Below are 19,902 nucleotides of genomic sequence, written 5' to 3'. Positions count from 1 at the left end.
GACACTTGATTCTTGTCACAGTGAAGTTTGTCATCCCTTCAAATCAGTCAGCTCAAATGTGTAAGATGTAAAATGTAAGAACATTTTAGAGCATCATATCCTAATCTGTGGGTATATGCCATTTTTATATTCAAAATATTTTTATGTGAAACTTTCCAACATACAAATTATTTAGTTAATAAAAGCAACAATTGCTTAATTCAGGCAGCATATTTCAGAATTGTGGCTACAAAGTACTTAACCATAAAAGGATCAATGACAAAAACAAGGGAGTTGAAATCAGTGAAAATGAGACTAAAGCAATCAAATGAAACTCATACGAAAGTTAAATAAAAGCCATATAAGTGAATTTCAAGATATGAAAGAAGAAATGGAGGACCTGAGATTCTCAGTATAACAGTTCCAGAACAGAAAACCCTGAGCAGCAAAGGCTCAGTCACCCTGAGTGACAACCAGAAGAAGTCAGGCACTGAAAGGCTCATAAGAACTTAAAGCTTCTTGGAAACAAAAGAGGAGCGTTTATATAGTGTCTCGATGTGAAGTAAAGACTTTCATGAAAGAGGTCTGAGAACAAAGTGAAGTAAGTTTTGTAGTTGTGGTGAACTTATGCAACTGCGGTGTGTTTCTTTTTATTTCTTTATGAAAACGTTTGGGCTTCACTAATCAGTAAACTTGTATTTGATGGGAAAACTACGGTGCTGAAATATCAACCCTTTTTATAATCTTATTTTCTGAAGCAGCTTTGATCGCTGTGGAAAAGTCCAATGGTCTTCTTGTTGAGGGAACCAGTTTCACCTCCTAAACCACACACTGTTGTCCCTCCAGCGCTGGAAGGGAATCAATGAGTGCTGTTGAACGTGGAGGCGTCCTGCCATCCTTTCAAAGCTTTTGTTTGCGTCTTCCTTCCTAGTCCTGTATTTCTACCTGATGAACCTGACGTGCATTTCCTGAAGCAGAACAAAGCCCATTTTCTCTTTCCTCTTCATTATTGAATGATTGTGTACGGTTTGGCTTTCACTGCTGCTCTGCCACTTGATCTGACAGGGATACACACACATGTAAATACACACGCCTGCTGATGATAGCCTTCCTGTTCAGGGCAGTGTTTAGTCTGCTCCCTCTGTGTTTTGAGTTTGACGCTGCTGCATGCTCACTGTGGCTCTGGCCTTGTAACCTTCTCTGCAGGCGGTTTTTCTCCTGCCTCATTTGATTGTGGACTACATTTCTATCCTGATAATACAACCTGACCCGAACCTTACCCGCTTTGTTCTTTGAAAAGTACACCCGGATTGCTGCAGGGTGTTGCGAGCTGTGAAAGTATGTGAGACAGGACGGCTGTGTCCATTCAAGTAGGCAGAGCAGATTTGGCACAAATTACAATGTAGCGATTTAAATTTTATGTGACAATGATTATAAACTGCATTTACTTAATGGCACCTAGTAACACATCTATAGAAAAATTCACGTGTGCTGTTTTTATTTATGGACAGAGGTTAAAAAGTAGGTTTGAGTGCCTTTTTATGTTTTTTTCTCAGAGGTTATATAAAGTATTCTGGTAATGTTAAAGTTAAATCAAATGTCAAAAGATAATGGAAAGGGAGAAAAGAGTAAAGAGAGTGTGCCGGGAGTAAAGAGAGTGTCAAGTTCAGAACAGCAGACCGTTCAAGTGAAGTTCCTGCTCTTTGTACTAGTCCTGGTGGGACCCTCAGCCTCATTCGAGCCCCCATAGAGTGAATTTAAGAGGGTCAACTTTAACAAGAGCTGTATTGATTCTCTGTGTTTCAGAGGGTAGAGAGTGTCTGTCTGCTTTTGAAAAGTAGGATTAGGACAAGACAGGGGCGGCGCTGCTTTTTGTCTTTGTGTTTAAGTCTCTGTGCAGCAAAAAGGAAAAAAAAAACACACACAGGGGAAACACTTGGTGGTCTGAACTCCAATTGGCCGTATACAAAGGAACAGTTCTGTAATATCTCTCTGTTGTAATATGTTCCTCGATCTTAGATTTTAAGAGTTCCCTTCTGGTTTACACAAGGGCATTAGTGGATATAAGATCCAGTTATACTGAGGCAAAGATATTTTCCATGCAGTCACAATTTTACTTTTCAATCACGATACAGTTTAAATAGCAAAATTTGTGTCAGGTATATCTGAAATTATCGTTACACACAGCTAATTAGCTGTTGTGTGTTTCTATCCATGTACTTGCGGAGTGATTTAGAAGACATTGGAGGAGAAACAGCCACTGCAGCAACACTTTTACTAGAAGAACGTGTGTCTTTCAATACTGAGTAGGCAGGGACTACACATTAATCGTTCAAGAAGATCCACATTGGACTTTATTTTTAATTGATTTATTCAAAATGTTAGCATAAAGAAGTTTACATTACAAACTCTTAATACTGTTCTTGTACATTTTTTTTCACACCAAATATTACTTTAAAAGTTCTAATGACTTTGTAGTGACAATTATTATTCCAAACAATGATCATTGTGTGTTTTGAAACAACTTTGATGATATCTATGTTTGTATCACGCTGAATCCAGTGTGGATCATCGGCCTCCAGTTTCCGTCTGTCATGTCACTGCACAGCATTTTATTTCTGTTGAGAAAAACTCAGGTCTGTGGAGCATCACCTCACAGGTTCTCACAGTGAACATCGAGGTTGCTTTCACAAGGCGCGGGCCTTTCACAAGCGCTTTCAGCCGCATCCAACTTAAACCGATTCCCACCGCTCTGTAAAGCTAGAGTATACACAGGCTCAGCTCCAGGTTCTCGCATCTCCTGACAGTGGTTGGCCGTGCCACAGATACACACTCGAACACATGGGAGGTATGTTGAAAGTACTTTGGTGTTTGATCCTTGCCGGTTGTGGTGGCTTTGAGAGCATTCCTGCTCGATCCACTGTGTACCTACCCACCAGTCTCCGTGGTCCAGTCTAGAGCCCGGAGGCCAGGCGGAGAGGCCCCCTCATTGATCCCCGGGTGTGTTATGGTTCTGGAGCTGAATGTGCTGTCTCTCAGGTCTGGCTCGGATCAGGTTGCTACCCCCCCTCAAGCCATGTGTTGCCTTTGGACTGAGCCTTCAGATTGCAGTTAAGGCCACATGTCCTTGAGAGCTGATTCAGATGGAGCTTATCAGCAGTGAACAACAGTACAGATGATTGATAATTAGTCTGTTTGCCTTCCCTCAAACCAGCAACACTTTCACTCACATCACAGACTAGAATTCAGTGGTAAACACTCGCATTCCTCTTCTTGAAAACTATGTCTCGTGCTGTTAAATCTGTTGGAATAATTCAATATTTTGGGATTTGATAAGAATCAAAAATAAATATCTGCAAATCCTGTGCCTCTGTGTTTCACATAAAACTTTCTCACTGTGTATTGACCACCCTTGATTTGGATCTAAGCCTTTTTGTCAGATGTGTTATTAAAGAATGTTTTAATAGGATAAAACTTGAAATGATGTTACGTGACTTTCAGGTTTCTAGTATTGTATTGGAGATTTTCACATAACTTTTCTAATATGTCAGCTAATTTTTCAATTCAGTATTTAATTTTCAAGCAATATTTCTGCTATTAGAATTGACAGTGACGAGCGAGAGGGCGAGTTTGATAACCTAACTTTATGCAGCAGCATACTGTACTGCAAAGACTTCAAGTTTGCTACACTGACTTTAAAGCTCTTTGTCAGAAAGTTTTTGGTTCGGCTTTGTCCTTTTAATCTTTATACTCTGGGGCTCGTATGCAGACACAAAGAATCTAAACAAAAGGTCCCAATTGATTATTTTTCGTGGGACTTTCTGGGATTCCCATCTCTGAGTGGTGTTTTCAGTCGAGGTTTATTTTCCTGACTCAGTCTCTTTTCACAGAACTTTTACCCTCACATTTGTTTCTCTCCCATACACATTCTGCAAAGTTGTTTACCCAGAGTATTAGCTGACCTCCCTGCTCCTTACCCAAACACCTCAGCAGGAAACAACATTACCTCCCCTCCACTGGCCCGGCGCCACAGCATTGTGATCATGAAGCCATAGAGCAGGTCTGCACTCATGTAAAAACACAGAGTGATTCTCATAGAGGACAGTTCACAAGAGCAGAAACTTTCTCAGTGAAATGTTCTCTATTAAATGTTCAGAATCCTTCATATTCAGATTTGATAATACCGGCTACAGCTCTTTGTCATCTGAATGTTAATAAAACTTTGTGCAGAGAGAACCCAATCGCGTTCCTTCACCTGATTATTTACAGACGTCTGATGAAATCTTGTTTTGAAAATGTCTGAGTTGAGATGTGTTTTCAATCTCTTCAGGTATTCCAGGACCTGGGTGTGTCGGTGCTGTCTGGAGCTTCTGAAGGATACAATGTGTGTTTGTTTGCCTACGGCCAGACAGGATCCGGAAAGACTTACACCATGATGGGGACACCGGTGAGAAAGACTCTTACCTGCTTACCTTTATTCCAATATGACTTAAGTTATCTGTGACACACTCCTACACACACGCTCTTTCAATCGTATTCTCAGTTACTGAGGACCAATCTTATCAGATATTCATGTTCATATGATGATTTTAAGATCAGTGTTTGATCGAGTTGCTTGTGTTCCATGTAATCACAGCTACTGCGAGGCATGACATTTTTTTAAAACACATTTCACCAATAATATAATTTGCAATCAATGGAAACTGTATCTGCAGGGAATCTGAAGTCCAACTACTCACATGAAGGGAAGTTTTTGGTTAGTGCGTGAGGAGCGATGTTTCTCATTGTCTTATTTCTTCTTGTTTAGGACTCCATTGGCTTGACACCTCGTATTTGTCAGGTAAGATTACCTCTTATTCTTACAGGTGGTGAAACAAGTAAGCACGCTGGTGTTACGGCTTTTTGCTTTTTCATTTGATGGGAGTAACGGGGGCACTTTTCTCTCCCCCGAAACAGGGTCTCTTTAGAAATGACGACACCTTTCCTGATGGGCAGAACTCAAGCAGAGTGGAAATAAGGTGCGTTATTGCCTGACCAAATATTTTGTACCAAAAAAAATATATATTTTGTCATTTCTCATCAGGCCAGTGACCATATTTGACTATTTCAGCATTTGTACCTCACTCATTGTTATAGATTGATCTCAATAACAGAACATACAATTTTGTAGTTGAACTAAAAATTGAGATTTCTAGTGATAGCTTTAAAGATTCTGTCTCACTTTTTCTCTCCTTCAGCTTCTTGGAGATCTATAATGAGCGCGTTAGAGACCTGCTGAGAGGGGTAGAGCAGAAGAAGAGAGCTTCACTGAGAGTCCGAGAGCATCCAGAGAAAGGACCTTATGTACAAGGTGAGTCTCAGTCATCTGTACTCGGTCAAAACAAAGCTTTACTGTGTTGTTCACATGATGAGCTCAGTTTAGATGTGAAAGGACTCAGATTTTTCTTACAGTGGTTCAGTGCTTTGCCTCTTGTCTCATTGTAAGAATATTATTGTGCAGTTAGCTTGCATAGGTTTTCTCTGGTTCCTCCAAAAACATGCACCTGAGACCGATCGATGACTTTATTTACCTTGATGTATTTACATAACACTGGATTATGGACATAACACTTGTACATAGTCAGGAGATTATAACGCATTTTTATGTCAAGAGAGTGAAGATGGCTTCACATTAAGCAAATGTCTTCCTTCTTTTATTTCTCACAGTCATATAATTTGGAGTTGGCAGTTGACTCTGCTACCTCTTCAGGACTATTTTGAGTAATTGTTGATTCTAGTAAAATCACTTTGTCTGTGGTTCGTGGTCAGCACTGGAAATTTGTCCGCTAGTTAATTTTTTGATCAGGTCCACAGTTGGACTTCCACTCCAATTCTAACTCCAAGTCTTCTTTTAGCTTCTCGTCTCTCACTTTCTTCCTCCGTCACAGTCCGTCTCCTCGCGCTTTTCCTCTCTTTCTTTCTCTCGCTCCGTATCACCCGGCTCTGTTTAAAGCCCCACATCCACTCATTGTCTGTATCAAGAGAAATCCCAGTTGACCAAAGGAAGTGAAGTCATTTCCTTGTAGTTCCAAGGAGAGTGCCTTCTCTTTCTCTCTCTCTCACACACACACACAGACACACACACAAACACACAGCACTTTTACGATCCCCAGTTTTCATGTCTTATGCCTCAGCACTTGCCCATTAACACTCTGTTTGGCTGTCACAACTATCGTTTATATCGTTTAAATAAGTAAAATATTTTCACTGAGTGGCTGACTGAGGAAAAAAAAATAGTTTAAGATGTTCTGTGATGATGTGTGTGCACGTGTGTTTAACAGCTGCCCAAAATGGAGTGATTCACGCCAGGCAGTGGAGCATTGTTTGAATTTTTTTTAACCAAACGCATTGGGAAATGTTAGAGGTCATCAGGGAGCATTGATGAGGCATGCTTCCTGTTTGTTCATGTTTCTGTTCCTCTTAACATTTATGGTCCACCATTATTGTAACATTAATCTGATAGTAGATATCCATTGCCTTAGCTTTGCTGTAAAACCAAGCAAAAAACTCACTTTATATTTCATCACCTTGACCCACATTATTGTCTCTTTTTTTATCAGATCTGTCGCAGCACGTGGTCTCGGACTGCAAACAGGCCATGGACCTCCTGGAAGAAGGCATCGCAAATCGCATGACCGCTGCAACACACAACCACGACGCCAGCAGCAGATCCCACGCTATCTTTACCATTCAGTACACCCAGGTCAGTGCTCCTGTCGCTGCAGATGGGAAAGTTAGCTGTTCTCTTTCAGCTGAGCTGTACTTTCATTCTCAAAATCTCACTCTCAGAAGTGTTCACACAGACTTTATCACTGATATGCACTGATATTTTATTCTTCACAGGCAACCCTGGAAAATAATCTCCCTTCAGAAACTGTCAGCAAGATTAACTTGGTGGATTTGGCTGGGAGGTAAAACTGCAGCTCCCCTCTGCTCTCTCATACTCTGTCATTGACAAAAGTGCCCCCTAGTGGGTGCTGAATCTGACACCTGGTCCCTGATTCCCACCCTTTATTTGTGTTATCTGCATCTTGATGAATATCAAATGACATGACACAAACTTCATGTGCTACATTGTTTTACAGTGAGCGCGCCGATCCGAACTACTGCAGGGACAGACTGACCGAAGGTTCCAACATCAACAAATCACTGGTTACTTTGGGCATCGTCATATCTGCTCTCGGTAAATTAAATTACTACTCCATATTCACTAAAGTCTTATTTTATTTTATTTTTTTAATTTTAGATAGATTTTTCTTTTAACTTTGATCTCTCTCCCACTGCCTCCACAGCTCAGAACTCCCAGATGTCGAGCAGCTGCCAGAGTATCAACAGCGTGGCCTCTGAAGGCGACAGCAGCACGGTGGGAAGCCACAGCAGCTCCCTGTCGGGCGGAGGCGGAGGCGGGAGGAGGCACTGCTTCATTCCGTACCGAGACTCAGTCCTAACCTGGCTTTTGAAAGACAGCCTCGGTGGGAACTCAAAAACCATCATGATTGCAAGTAAGTGTTCCGTTTTCAGTGTGAAGCGATTTGACAGCTTGATTAAAAGCTTTTTTAGATCATCCAACTTGCAGTATTTGTCTGCTAACTGCTGTACCTTTGCTTGTTTTTTGTGTTTTTTGTGTTTTACAGCGGTTTCACCATCCGCTACTTGTTACAATGAGACCCTGAGCACCCTGCGCTATGCTGCCCACGCCAGAAACATTGTCAACAAGCCTCGTGTTAATGAGGTCCGTGACTGTTACTAGTTGGCGCCAGTATTTAAAGTCTGATCATCGGTTGTGTTGTTTTTTTTGTTGTTGAGGATAATGTATGCTTTGTTTGCTGCGCAGGATGCACATGTTCGACTCATCAGGGAGCTGAGAGAGGAGATTAACAGACTGAAGAGCATGCTGCTCAGCTTTGAAATGGTATAGTGACCTTCCATCACTAGATTGTGATGCTAACTCTCCCGTGGATACACCCCGCTGGGTTTACCCTGCAAAAAAAAAAAAAAAGACGTCTAATTCCTGTAAGGCGTTGAATAAAAGATTCCCATACTACAAGTTTTCATACGAAATCCCCAACACAGGGCTTCGTGTCCTCCTGTCATTTCTGCTCCCAGGGGTGGTGGAGGCTGCATTACAATGTAATTTCTTTGACATTTTCCTTTTGTGCAGTATGGTGACTGATCTTTTTTTTTTCCTTCAATCCGTTTGACTGACAGCAGCGTAATCCCAGTCCATCGCTGAGTGATGACAGGGATGGAAATCTCTCTGAAATGGTGCTACAAAACGAACTAAAGGTAACATATGGCGAACACACATACTTCTACATGCCCATCTCAGGCGCATCAGGAGTTTTGGATTTTAGATTGTTTTTAATGATACAGACTTTTTTCTTTTTTGTAACAATTTAGTTTAAAGAAAAGACATTTACACAAATTATTTGAAAGTGATTTGTTTGCATGAAGCAACCAAGGTTTAGTTTTGAAACATGCAAATTCATTTTCAGTCATGTCATGTGATTTTTTTTCTGTTTATATTGACCTAAAAAAAATCGGGAGCAATCTTCAGGCGGGAAAGGAAGAAACTTCCCATTAGTGCCGTATAACAGGATTATTGTCTTCTTTACAGGTGGAGCAGCTGACAAAGGACTGGTCGGAGAGCTGGAGGGACAAGAAGGAGCTCCTGGAGGAGTACAGTGTGGACATCAACAGAGACCGGGCTGGTTTTCTCATCAACTCACTCGAGCCACACCTGGTTGCCCTCGATGGAGACGTTCTCAGCACTGGAGTCGTCTTCTATCACCTGAGGGTATGATGTTCCAAAAGGCAGACCTGTTTAAAGATTTGTGTAGCCTATGGTACACTTTTAAATATGCTTTAGTTTAAATGGTTCCTGCTCCCATTTTTTTGTGGCACACGAACTAATTTCCCAAAATAAATGTATTGTTGGTTCAACAAGTTATAAAAGGAAAGTTAGTTGAACCTGACCCCTGTCAGATGCGAGAAACCAAAAGAGCCACTTTAGATGTTAGACTTACTATCTTATGTGTACGTAAACAATGTTGAGCTGGTTACAGATGACATTTCCTTCTCCCTTTTTTGTAAGCTTGCATTTGACCCATGAGATATGAGTGTATGGTGCAATGTGTTTCTTTGCATTTACTCTACTTTTCTCAAATATGTACTTGTTTTTCCAGCTGTCTTGATGAAAACCATCTCTTTCTTTCCTACTAGATTCCCTCCTTCCTTCTCCTTCCTCATACTACTCTTACTCTGTTCTGCTAGAAAAAACCTCTTGAGAAAAGGTGCGTCTCTCCTCTTTCCACTCTTTCTTCCAACTGTCCTGTCAGGTTCTCCTTGGTGTGTGTGTGTGTGTGTGTGTGTGTGTGTGTGTATGAGCGCGTGCATGCCTTCTGCAATGCATAGAGTGTGGTTGGATAAGAGCTCTTAGTTCTGAGGCTCGGACTCAGGGGAGCTTAAGCTGTCCTGATTCTGACAATGACAAGCGTACCCTTAGGCCTGACAATTACACTGTTTCCTGCATGTGAAGAGCTGAGGCCACCTGGGAGCACATGTGGTCCTGACACCACGCCAGAAAGCTTTTAATCCCATTAATGAGACTTTACAGTAAACAAATTACAGCTTTTTCTCAGGTAAGTCCAGGATTACTTGATGAAAAGAAACCATTTTTGAAGAAGATTATTCTATAATATTTTTATCAATTAGTTTTCTTGCATGTTGCATATAATATGCTTCTGGTCCAAAATGCAAAAGGCTTGTTCTAATTCAGATTTAACATACACATACTGAACATATATTGTGTTTGTGTTCCAGGAAGGAGTCACCTGTATTGGACCTCAGAGCCAATCTGAAGAACCTCACATAGGTATTTTTTATTTTTATTTTTTGCATGCTTACTTAGCCCTTTGCAAATAATTATCCATTCATAGTCACCTAATACATCCAATGGAGCATAAATGATACCAAACTTCTGCTAAGCAACAACTCTTCTGTTGGGTTTCCTGCTGTTCGTCGGTTAGCATGCACAAGGTGTTAGAGGTGCTCGACGATAAAGTATAGTAACCCCCTAAAAGGGACTGTTGCCTTTTGATTAAATGCTAGATTGAGCACTGAATATGTCAGGCAGTGCAGAAGCTGCATCAGCACAGCATCAAAATTTGTGACTGTGTTTCTGCATGCTGTTTTCAGTCCTGCAGGGAAACGCCAGCTGTGAGATTGAAAACCACAGGGGTGTGGTAATGTTCAGACCGTCACCGGGCTGCGTCTGTCTGCTCAACGGCAGAGAGGTCACTGAGCCCTGCAGGCTGGCTCAAGGTCAGTACAAGTCCTCAGCAACATTATCACTTCATACTGTCATGTGCCCCTTGGATTTCCCTGAGAGATAGTCGACTTTGTGCAAAAGAAAAGTGTTTTGAACCTGATGATTCATTTAAATTTCACATTTATCTAGCTGCTATTATTATAAGGCATTTATCACAAACATTCCAAATAATTTTATATTGATTCTCACTTGAAACCCATTTAAAAACAAGCGTTTGTTTTTCTCATAAGCAAGATAAACCTTCATTTTCAGCTCTTCTGACGTTATTAGAATTTAATTTCACTCACACAAAGTCTGAAATGAACAACACTCAACATCGAGCGTCGAGTTCTTTGAGTAATTGCTGCGGATGTAGGTTAATGCAAAATTATATATTCATGCTGAAAGACAGACTGGATATCAGATGCAGGTTAATGTGCAATTATTTATAGATGCACACACATGTATTGATGCACTGTCATCCCAAGGATAAAAGTGTTTTGCCTGCACTCATATCCACCCACCCCAGCTCCACTTGTGAAGTGCAGCACACACACACGCGCGCATACTCGCATCTCTGGTTATATCGATGCAAATCAATGGATTGAGCACAGTGTAAGATGTGTCTCTCTATCTCCAGGGACAGTAATTACTTTGGGAGGAGTGCATAAGTTCCGCTTCAACCACCCTGCAGAGGCAGCTGTCCTTCGGGAACGGAGACGGGTAGGTGTGCTGATCACCTGAAAATGAATATGATGCTGTTAATTAAGATGGCTATCATGATGATCTGAGTTTTTCCACGGAATATTCTGAGTCTATGTGGGCGGACCTCTTTGAACTCCAGCATGTTTGATAATATGGTTATCCAGAAGGCTGTTTGATATAATTTTAATGCTAAAATAATCAATTTGCCCTGAATGAGAGCACTGTGGAAGCAACGATGCCAATCATAACCTTGTTCATGTAAATTTGAGAAGTGTAAAGCTATTCTGCTGTCATCGGGGACTGTATGATTCATTTCATGGTAACCCATCTTTGCTTTGTCAATAGTAATATTTTCAATTAGAAGACTGTTATATGATGTATGTTGATGGTACACAAAAAGCGCTTGATCGTTTTGTTTCTGAGAATAACAAAATTGAGAATTGTCTTTTTTTTTTCTCTCTCCTCAGGCCAGTGAAGGTGGCATGACTTGCACATACATTGACCTCTGTGCTTCGGCCCCTCATGACAGGTAAATGAGGACTATAAACACACACAGAAAGAAAAAAAGTGTTTTTATTGGGTAATATTGGTCACCTTGATTATGCTCAGATTGTTAACAGTAGTCTTACTCTGTCAGCTCATGGCAATGTCGCATTAATAAACTGCCTACAATTTATAAAGATATTGGCTGTTCTCCATGTTTTACCTTCCCGTTCAAAAACATACTTAATGATTCCGTTCGCCCCCACCTTTGTGAGCAATCACAGTTTATTGTTTACAGTTCAGGCTCATTGGTTGCCAAGTTACTGCACTGACGCTGAAATCAACAGGAGCTTGAAACCTGTTTATCCACCGAACAGCAAAATTCTAGGCGTCGGATTCTCCTGAGGTGAGGTAAAGCGATAGCTCTACGTCTTCTCTTATCTCATTGTTTCTCGGTCTTTGTCTGGATCGTGTGTCTGCTTTTTAGCGTTAAGGAAGAAGAGCTGCCGGGGCAGCTCAGCGCCTGTGTCTCCCCTGCCGAGGAGCCCACTGCCAGGCTGCGGGTGGAGGAACAGAAGCGCTACGTAGAGATTTTGCGACGGGAGATTCAAGCTGAACAGAGGCGGGCGGAAAAAGAGCTGGAAAGAGAGCAGGCCCACCTCCGACAGCAGCACACCGAGGGTAAGTAGGCTTATCTCCGTCACACAGGCTTGTTATAACTAGTTCACCTCAGTGTTCAAGCTGAAATTCAAAAACTTAAAGAAACACTATCCATAATTTTGACGCTACATGTTATTTCTAGTATCCACATGTTAATAGATCATTTCTTTCTGTTGTCAACAACTTCCTTTTGTGAATTTTCATTCAACAGTCCAGCAGTGGATTTTGCAGGAGAAAAGTCGTCTGACAGCTGGAGAGCAACCAATCACCCAAGAGTCTGGGGTTCAAGCAGACCTCATCCCAACGTCCTTTCTGGAGAGAATATCTAGTCAGGTGTCAGGGGATCAGGAGGATACTATATTGGACTTTACATCCCAGGTGGTTAGGGCCAAGAAGAAGGCAGTGCAGGAAGAGTTACTCAAGCATCACGCCCTCTGCCGTGCAGAGAGCCGCATCCGTCGGAAGAGGCTGCAGTTTCAGCTGCAGAGAATCGCCTGCAAGCGGCAGCTGCTGGAAGCGAAGAGGGAATTACAGCAGCTGGAAAAAGCATTGCCTCCTGGACCAGACAGCCCAGACTCTCCTGAGCTTGAATCACCATCAAAGTCAAGAGGAGGACTGCATGATTCTCGTCGACACTCGTTTTCAGCAGATCTTTTATCGCGGCTCTACCCACAGCACACGCCTGTCTTCAGGTCAGTACATCAAATCTACAGAGTCTAAAATCTATCAGAAAGTTATTTGTCTGTTTTTGCTTTTATCATTTAGGAAAATGTAACTTGTTAATGTAAAAACTGAGTGTTTCTTTATTTATCTCTCAACAGACACTTCTTAAAGAGAAACAGATCTGCTGAAGCCACTTTAAGTTCATCATCACCTTATTCCATTGGCAGCAGGAAGTGGGTCTCAGATGAGTGTCTTCCTCGTGAAAGAACCCAAAGTTGTTCCAACTCTTTGGCGTCGGGACAAAGTCAGTCCTGTCACAATCCAGTAAACTCATCTGAAAGCGTCACACAAAGAGCCAAAGAAGAACCACGTGCCCGTCCGTGCAGGGAACGACCAGAAAGAAAACCTCTTCTGCCAAACCGAAGCCTGTCTTTTAGGAACAGGTTGCATCAGAACTCAACAAATACACTGAAGTCCACACTGGAAACTTTCTCGCCACCAGTCAGCAAAGAAAACGTAGAAGGACCCACAGCAGAACAACAAGATGTTAAGATTGCTCCTTTTAAGAATGTAAAAACCTCCTGCCATGCAGATAAGAGTGGACTGGAAGCCATAAGCAAATCTTTCACTCGTTCTTTTGGACCCAGGATAAAATCAGCACTGTCCAAAGTGTTCAAAAAACCGCCCCCAGGTGTTAATGCGGGACGAGTCCCCAAGCCTCTGGGAAGAATAGCAAGCAAATTTTACTGCAGGCAAAGACGAGAGAAGAACCTTAAAGCTAACAAAATGAATCACAGAAGATGTGCCATTAAACCCTCCGTCTCATGTCAGGAGCTCGACCAAAGGGGTCCGCATGAAGACATCAGACAAAGGCGATGGCATAGCACCGAAGCTCTGTGGAACAAAACCAGCAGATGGGTAGAAATGCAGCAGGGACTGGATGGGTGGGAAGAAGAGCTGGAAAACAAGGATGAAGGAGCGTCAGACTGCGAGAGCCTTTTATCCCTTGACTCTCTGTCTTCTGCTTACGCAGCGGCCCTAGCAGAGAAGCTGAGACGCGAGCAGACAGTTCAAAGTGAAGCAGAGAGCGAAGACAGTCAAATGTCTGAAGATTCATTGACTATGGAGAGCAGTGAAAAATTCTCCACAGTTCGAAGTGTTCACCAAACAGTAGCACCAACTTACTCGCTGGTGACAGATTTGGCTCATTCATGCAAACAGCTCAAGACCAGTTTTGAAGGGGAAAGCTGTCAAAAATCTCTGCCGTTGCCATCAGAGGCGTTTTGGAGCCAGCGAAGCTCCCCAAAGACGACACAAAGTGATTCAGCAAGAAGGCCTTCTGAGAGCTCAGTGTTATCAGATCCTGCTGGGAAGGAGGATGCTGTACAGAAACTGGTTGAAGACTTTGGAAACATGCAGACCACTTCGACCTGCAGCCCACGCTCTCTGAGCAGCTGCAGCGTGAGGGAGCCTGAAAACCAGCTGATACTCACGGATGCCTGGTCCTCCACTGATGCAGCAGATAGCCCCAGGATTTACAGGGAGTCTCTGCCTCTCCAAAGAAAAAGGCTGTTCAGACATGCGGAGAGCAGCAGCAGTCCCAGTCCGATTAGTATGACTCTCTCTGACTCACACAGCGGATCCGGCAGCTTTAATTCTACAACGAGCACTGATGGTGTGAACATGACAGTGCAGGAATACAACCTTGAGGTTTCAAGAGATTCTCAGGCTCCATTAACACCAGGAGATTCTCTAAATCCAGGTAATCAGAGGGATGAAGCACCCGGTACAGAGCAGGTCCGGCAATCAAACTCAGTGGATAATACTTCAGATGATAGCTTCAGCGAGCATCCTGCGTCGTTGCTCACATCAAATCAGATAATTTGCTTGCCATTCTCGCAAAGTCCCCAAGCCACTCAAACAAAATCAAATTCGATTCAAGTGTTTCAAGATGCTTTGGAAATGGATGCTGCTGACATTACAATGTCTTCTGACAGTGAAACTCCTGCTGCGTGTTGTCAAACAGTATTGCACTTCTCTTCAAAGCCGACAAACCAAATTCAAGTAGTGAAGGTGTTGCTCGCAGCTGCAAGTCCTCCTAAACCTTCCACTCCAGAGGATCCAGCGTGTTACCTTGAGAATGGAACAGAAAAGTCGGGAGATGTACAGGAGTTATCTGTAAGAATGAGATGTGAAGATGTAACCCTGACGGAGGATGAAGCCAAAAGCACCGACCAATCCATCGCTCTACAGGAGGATGCTGTTAAATCGACCTGTAAAAATTCCAGGAAGAGGAACAAAGACCAGCAAGACACTTTAATAGGGAGTCTAAAAATTCCTAAAAGGAGCAACAGAATGGAGATGGTTACTTTCTGCCTTCCGCCAAATGAATGCCAGGAAGATATTTGGCCTGACAACAATACTACAAGTGATTCAAAAGAGGAGCAGTCGTCCTTAGAGGATGGGTGCCCTGTTTTTGATTCTGGTTTTGATGGCAGCATGAAAGTGACACAAAATAAGCTGGCTTTGGTGACATTGCCAATTTCTGATCCCACAAGTAAAACACTTGAACCAAGTTGCCAGAGCCTCCAGGACTCTCAGTATGAACTCAAACCTGGAGACAGAAGGTCACTGTCTGGCACATCAGTGGAGAATAGTAAGACAGCTCAAAAGGAAGCTGCTACGGTGACAGATGCAGCTGTGACGGCAAAATGGGGAAATGACGAGATTGATAACCACAAAAAAACTACTGAAAATACACAACCCCTGTCCAAGTCTGACGCTATTTGTAGTGCCATTGATCTGAGAATTTCAGAAGTGGTGAAAGATCGTTTGAAATCGTCACTGTTGGACACTAATTGTACCCAGAAGAGCCAAAGTCTGAATGCCTTGTCATCATCTGCATGTCATATTAATAGTCGCGCCTCTAATGCAGATGAACACAGATGGACAGAAAAACAGCTGGGAGATGAAAGGGGTAATCAAGTGAAAAAAGGAACAAAGCTCAGTGGACACCCTTCAGTGGAAAACATGACATGCAGAAATACAGTGGACCAAACTGAGCACCTGGCATCAGATGTGCAAGAGGGACTGAGGATTAGCCACGAGAGCTGCATGCTTAAACACTCCGCAAGCCAAAATACCCATAATGCTCTTGATGGTACATTAAACGCACCAGTACGCGCACCTTTTGTTTTCCAAAGCTCACCTTCAGACGAACATGACAGCACATCAACTTTCAGTGTGAACATCCATGGAGGATGTGCGAACCCTGGGAATCCCACAATGCAAGACGATAGTTCATCCTCAGTGAATGATTCTTCCTCATCAATAACACGTGCTGTTTCTCAGCCCATGAACCAGCTAATAACTTCATTGTCTCAAAAAATAAATAGGTTTGATGAAGATATTACTTCATGTCTTTCTCCAGCCATCAGTAATATTTTCACAGAAAGTCTTGATAGCCAGATGTGTTCAGACTCTGCTTGGAATGCTCACTGCGTGTCTGAGCCTCCTGAGCCTGCAGCTCAGCATATAAACTCGCGGCTTCACCAGATAAGCCATCAAGCGCTTTTTGTTCCAAAAGAAAGCTCTGGCTGTACTGTAAAAGACAATGAGGCCCTGAAAGATGGATTCAGCATTAAAGCTGAAAACGGTTATTTATTAAAACAAAACTCGGCAAAAACAATTCAGCAATATCTCCAAAGTGGTTGTGAAACCTCTTCAGCTACGATGCTATCAGATGAAGACAGACTACATCAACTCAGAACAGATAAACGCCACAGGAACCAGAGTACCGTCACACCAGACTTTGATGAGGAAGCTGAACTGGACCCCACACCAGGAGGAAAACCTTTGATCAGGGTACAGAATCAGTTCAGCTCTCCTCAAACAACATCCAAAAACTTGACTAACAGTGTTGTGGAAAATATGGATTACAGCCACAAGTGCCAAAATCTATCAGATTTACCATGCGTATCTGAGAAAGATACTCAAACTGACAGCAAAGGAGATTGTGGAATGAAAAGTGAGACAGAGGGAAGGACCCATCAGGTCCTCCCTCAGGGTGATGCACTGTGGGCAGATTGTAGAAGCATGTCAAGTTTGGTTCAAGAAGACAGAATGCCACAGGAAGACGGCATCAAAAATAAGAATGGCTGTAAATCAGCAATGTCTAAAGAAGTGGCAACGTGTGGTACGCAGTGTAATTCTGCTGTTACCTGCAAAAAATCTAAGACGAAGAGGGTCAGAAAACCTCTCGTCAGGACTTGTCTCATTTCTTCCTCTGAGTCTTCTTTCAAGTCATCAGACGAGGATGACGAGGATAACACAACTATCAGAATGCGCCACAGTGGGCCAACGTCAAAATGGGTCAAACTGGGCGCTAGGCATAATGGTGAACAAGAAGTGAGAACCGTTAGAAGTAAAGATGAAGAAGATTTTGCTTCACTCTTAGCAAGTAAGTCTCAACTGAAAGCCGATGCTGAAAATGTTGGGAAAAAAGATGTGAAATTCAGTAAAGATTCCACTCAAGAAAGATGCGCTTTACCCCCTCTAGGTAAAAAGAACACTGAAAAAATGAATCCTCACTCAAGGAAAAGTGAACCACTACAAACTCCAAAGTCTCAGGACTCCCCCATCCATTTTGCCTCCAGTGACATCAACCCTTTTTTTCACCAGCGGCAAGGTGATGAGTCGAACCAGCACTGCTTTAAGAACCCAGCCTTCGGAAGCGCTGCGGACCTGTCCTGTAAATCCCCACTGTTAGACAGCTCTGAAAAACACTTGGCGAGGTGCTGCAGTGTCGACGACGGTTTAAACGGGGAGAATTCTCCTTTCAACTCCCACCTCAGCACATATGCAACCAACAAGGGGCTTTCCAGTACGCTCAGCAGTATGGAGGACTATAAAGAGCAGAGCACCAAAGCATCGCAGCACACAGCCAGTCAACAGGCAAGTGTTGACGGACACAAGCTCGGAGCTGATCCGATGGTGAACGGTAGTTCTTCTAGCAGTGACGTTCCTGGAGGTTGTGGCAACAACTCCAGTCAGGTTGACGAAATCGTGTTTGTCTACTCATCGGAGCAAGAGTCCCATGGGAGAGAAACAAGGATAAGAAGCAAGACTACATGTGAGCACAGTACCCAGACCGATTGTGGACCCTATGCAACCAGTACCAGAATTTGTCCTCTACGAATGAAGGACCGGCACAAAAGGAGCAACACTGATGTTCTTGTGTCACAGAAACCCAAAGTGGATATCAAGAAATCTCCAACGTGGGCCAGTATGGAGAGCATGTCCGCTCACCTCACCAAGCTGATCGACAGCACCTCGGATCTGCTGGGCGACGTACAGGGTATGAGGACCGGTGAAGTCCGCAAGTCCAGCCCAAGGAGGAGTATCAGCTCAGCAAATTATAGCATCTCTTGCAGCGAGTCTGACTGCTCTAAAAGAGACTGTTCAACACAAACAGCTTCAGATGTGGGGATCCAGACTGAAAAAGTCTTAAGATCAGCAGAGAATCTAACACCTAGAGAAAACTCCACTTCTAATGAAGTCAATGTGATTGTCAAAGTGATTGGTTCTGAGGTTGTCAGTGTCTCTCAGGAGAAGAATGTGCACTGTGTGGTCAAAACGAGAGCTTCCGCCGATGAAAAGATCCAGAGCATGCCTGATCTGAGGTCCAACCCCTCAGAGAATGACCCCGTGAAAACACCCAGTGGAAGGACCACAGCCAGCTGTCAAAGACATGTAAGATCTGCTCCCTCTCGAGTCTCAAAGCAAAACCCATCCAATGTGCTGAGCCACAGAAGTACCAAAGTGCATGCAAACACCCGCAAGACGTCAAGCTGTTGCCAAGAAAATAACTCTCGTAATGCAAACTGTCAGTCAGCGTATACAAAGAGACAGACAATCTATACTGATCGCGCATCATCTCCAATTCTCACTGTGGGAACAAGGCTCCATATGAGGCACAGAGGAAAACAATCAACAGTTCCTCTTTCAAATTATAAGGCTCATAAAACAAACCATCTCTCTGAGGATGACAGTCTTTCTGTTCCCTCTATTTTAGATGACATTCAAATGCTCAGACAGGAACGTGAAGCTTCCAGTCCTCAGTCAGAATCCGTATCACTTGAGAAGGTGAGTGACATGAGTCGCTCAAGCCCTAAAGGATCGATTGATTGCTCCTCAAGCCTTAGTTCATCACTGAATGGATACACAGACACTCGTGAGGGAAATTCAAATTATTCAAAGAGGGATGGCCACCAGACGAGTTTCAAAAAGCAAGTGACCTCACAACTGTGGAGAACAACTTCGACAAGAAACGATTTGATGTTGCAAAGCCAAATGTCTCCCTTATTAAGACTGACTGGTGCACAGATACAACAGGAGTTTATCTTCCCAGGACCTCCAGCTGATTCTGACAATCTTCGCATAGATTCCTCCAAGCTACACTCAGACAGTGAGAAGACCGATCCTCCTCAGGAGGATGACCAGCTGTCAGTGTTATCCAGTGAGTGCAACACCGATGTGCTTGTGAGCATTGAACCTGTCACCAGTGTGTTTCCTGCTAAAAACCACCAGACAGTCCCAGACGACCTCCCCATGCACAACAAATTCACCAACTGGTCCGGTGTCAATTACCCACAGCGCTCAGTCAAACAGGCCACGATGGTCTCACCTGAGCACAGCAGGAGCAGAGACTGTGGAGAATGGGTCGGGATGGAGAGCTTTGGTTTCAGTGTCGAGTGTCCGGCACAGAGCGACAGGAAAGCAAGAGAGATCGTGATGTTGCGACAGGAGAGAGAGCAGGTGATGGCAACGGTGAGCCTCAACATGAACCCGACGCCCCTGACTGTGGAGCTGACGGAGGCGAAGCTTCACTACGGGCTGGGAAAGACCGACGCGATGTTAAGGATGATGTCCCCGAAGTCCAATGACAAGTCGAACCTGCAAACGTCTGCTCCCACCAAGCAACAGCTGTATGATCGGTGAGTATACAATACTTTCACAATACTTTCATGATTAATGGAGAAAAAAAAAAAAAATCTGATGAAGAT

The 19,902-nt window shown here is 43.2% G+C and overlaps 1 protein-coding gene across 1 annotated transcript in view; it reads left to right on the top strand.

The window, feature by feature from the left end:
* Window positions 1-19,902, top strand: part of stard9 (StAR-related lipid transfer (START) domain containing 9) — a 37,453-nt gene that overhangs the window by 11,136 nt on the left and 6,415 nt on the right. The window contains exons 4-22 of the mRNA XM_030116679.1: window positions 4,310-4,426; window positions 4,787-4,819; window positions 4,936-4,997; window positions 5,217-5,329; window positions 6,579-6,721; window positions 6,862-6,929; window positions 7,104-7,201; window positions 7,311-7,520; window positions 7,653-7,750; window positions 7,853-7,930; window positions 8,227-8,304; window positions 8,636-8,815; window positions 9,841-9,892; window positions 10,216-10,341; window positions 10,968-11,050; window positions 11,500-11,561; window positions 12,003-12,196; window positions 12,387-12,867; window positions 12,997-19,833. Of these exons, the coding sequence (XP_029972539.1) occupies window positions 4,310-4,426; window positions 4,787-4,819; window positions 4,936-4,997; window positions 5,217-5,329; window positions 6,579-6,721; window positions 6,862-6,929; window positions 7,104-7,201; window positions 7,311-7,520; window positions 7,653-7,750; window positions 7,853-7,930; window positions 8,227-8,304; window positions 8,636-8,815; window positions 9,841-9,892; window positions 10,216-10,341; window positions 10,968-11,050; window positions 11,500-11,561; window positions 12,003-12,196; window positions 12,387-12,867; window positions 12,997-19,833 (9,113 nt within the window). The remainder of the gene's footprint in view (window positions 1-4,309; window positions 4,427-4,786; window positions 4,820-4,935; window positions 4,998-5,216; window positions 5,330-6,578; window positions 6,722-6,861; window positions 6,930-7,103; window positions 7,202-7,310; window positions 7,521-7,652; window positions 7,751-7,852; window positions 7,931-8,226; window positions 8,305-8,635; window positions 8,816-9,840; window positions 9,893-10,215; window positions 10,342-10,967; window positions 11,051-11,499; window positions 11,562-12,002; window positions 12,197-12,386; window positions 12,868-12,996; window positions 19,834-19,902) is intronic.

Source organism: Salarias fasciatus, chromosome 19 (assembly GCF_902148845.1).
Source record: "Salarias fasciatus chromosome 19, fSalaFa1.1, whole genome shotgun sequence".
In the NCBI taxonomy this organism is placed as follows: domain Eukaryota; kingdom Metazoa; phylum Chordata; class Actinopteri; order Blenniiformes; family Blenniidae; genus Salarias; species Salarias fasciatus.
Note: the sequence above shows the minus strand (reverse complement) of the source record. Positions and strands in the feature narration are given on the sequence as shown.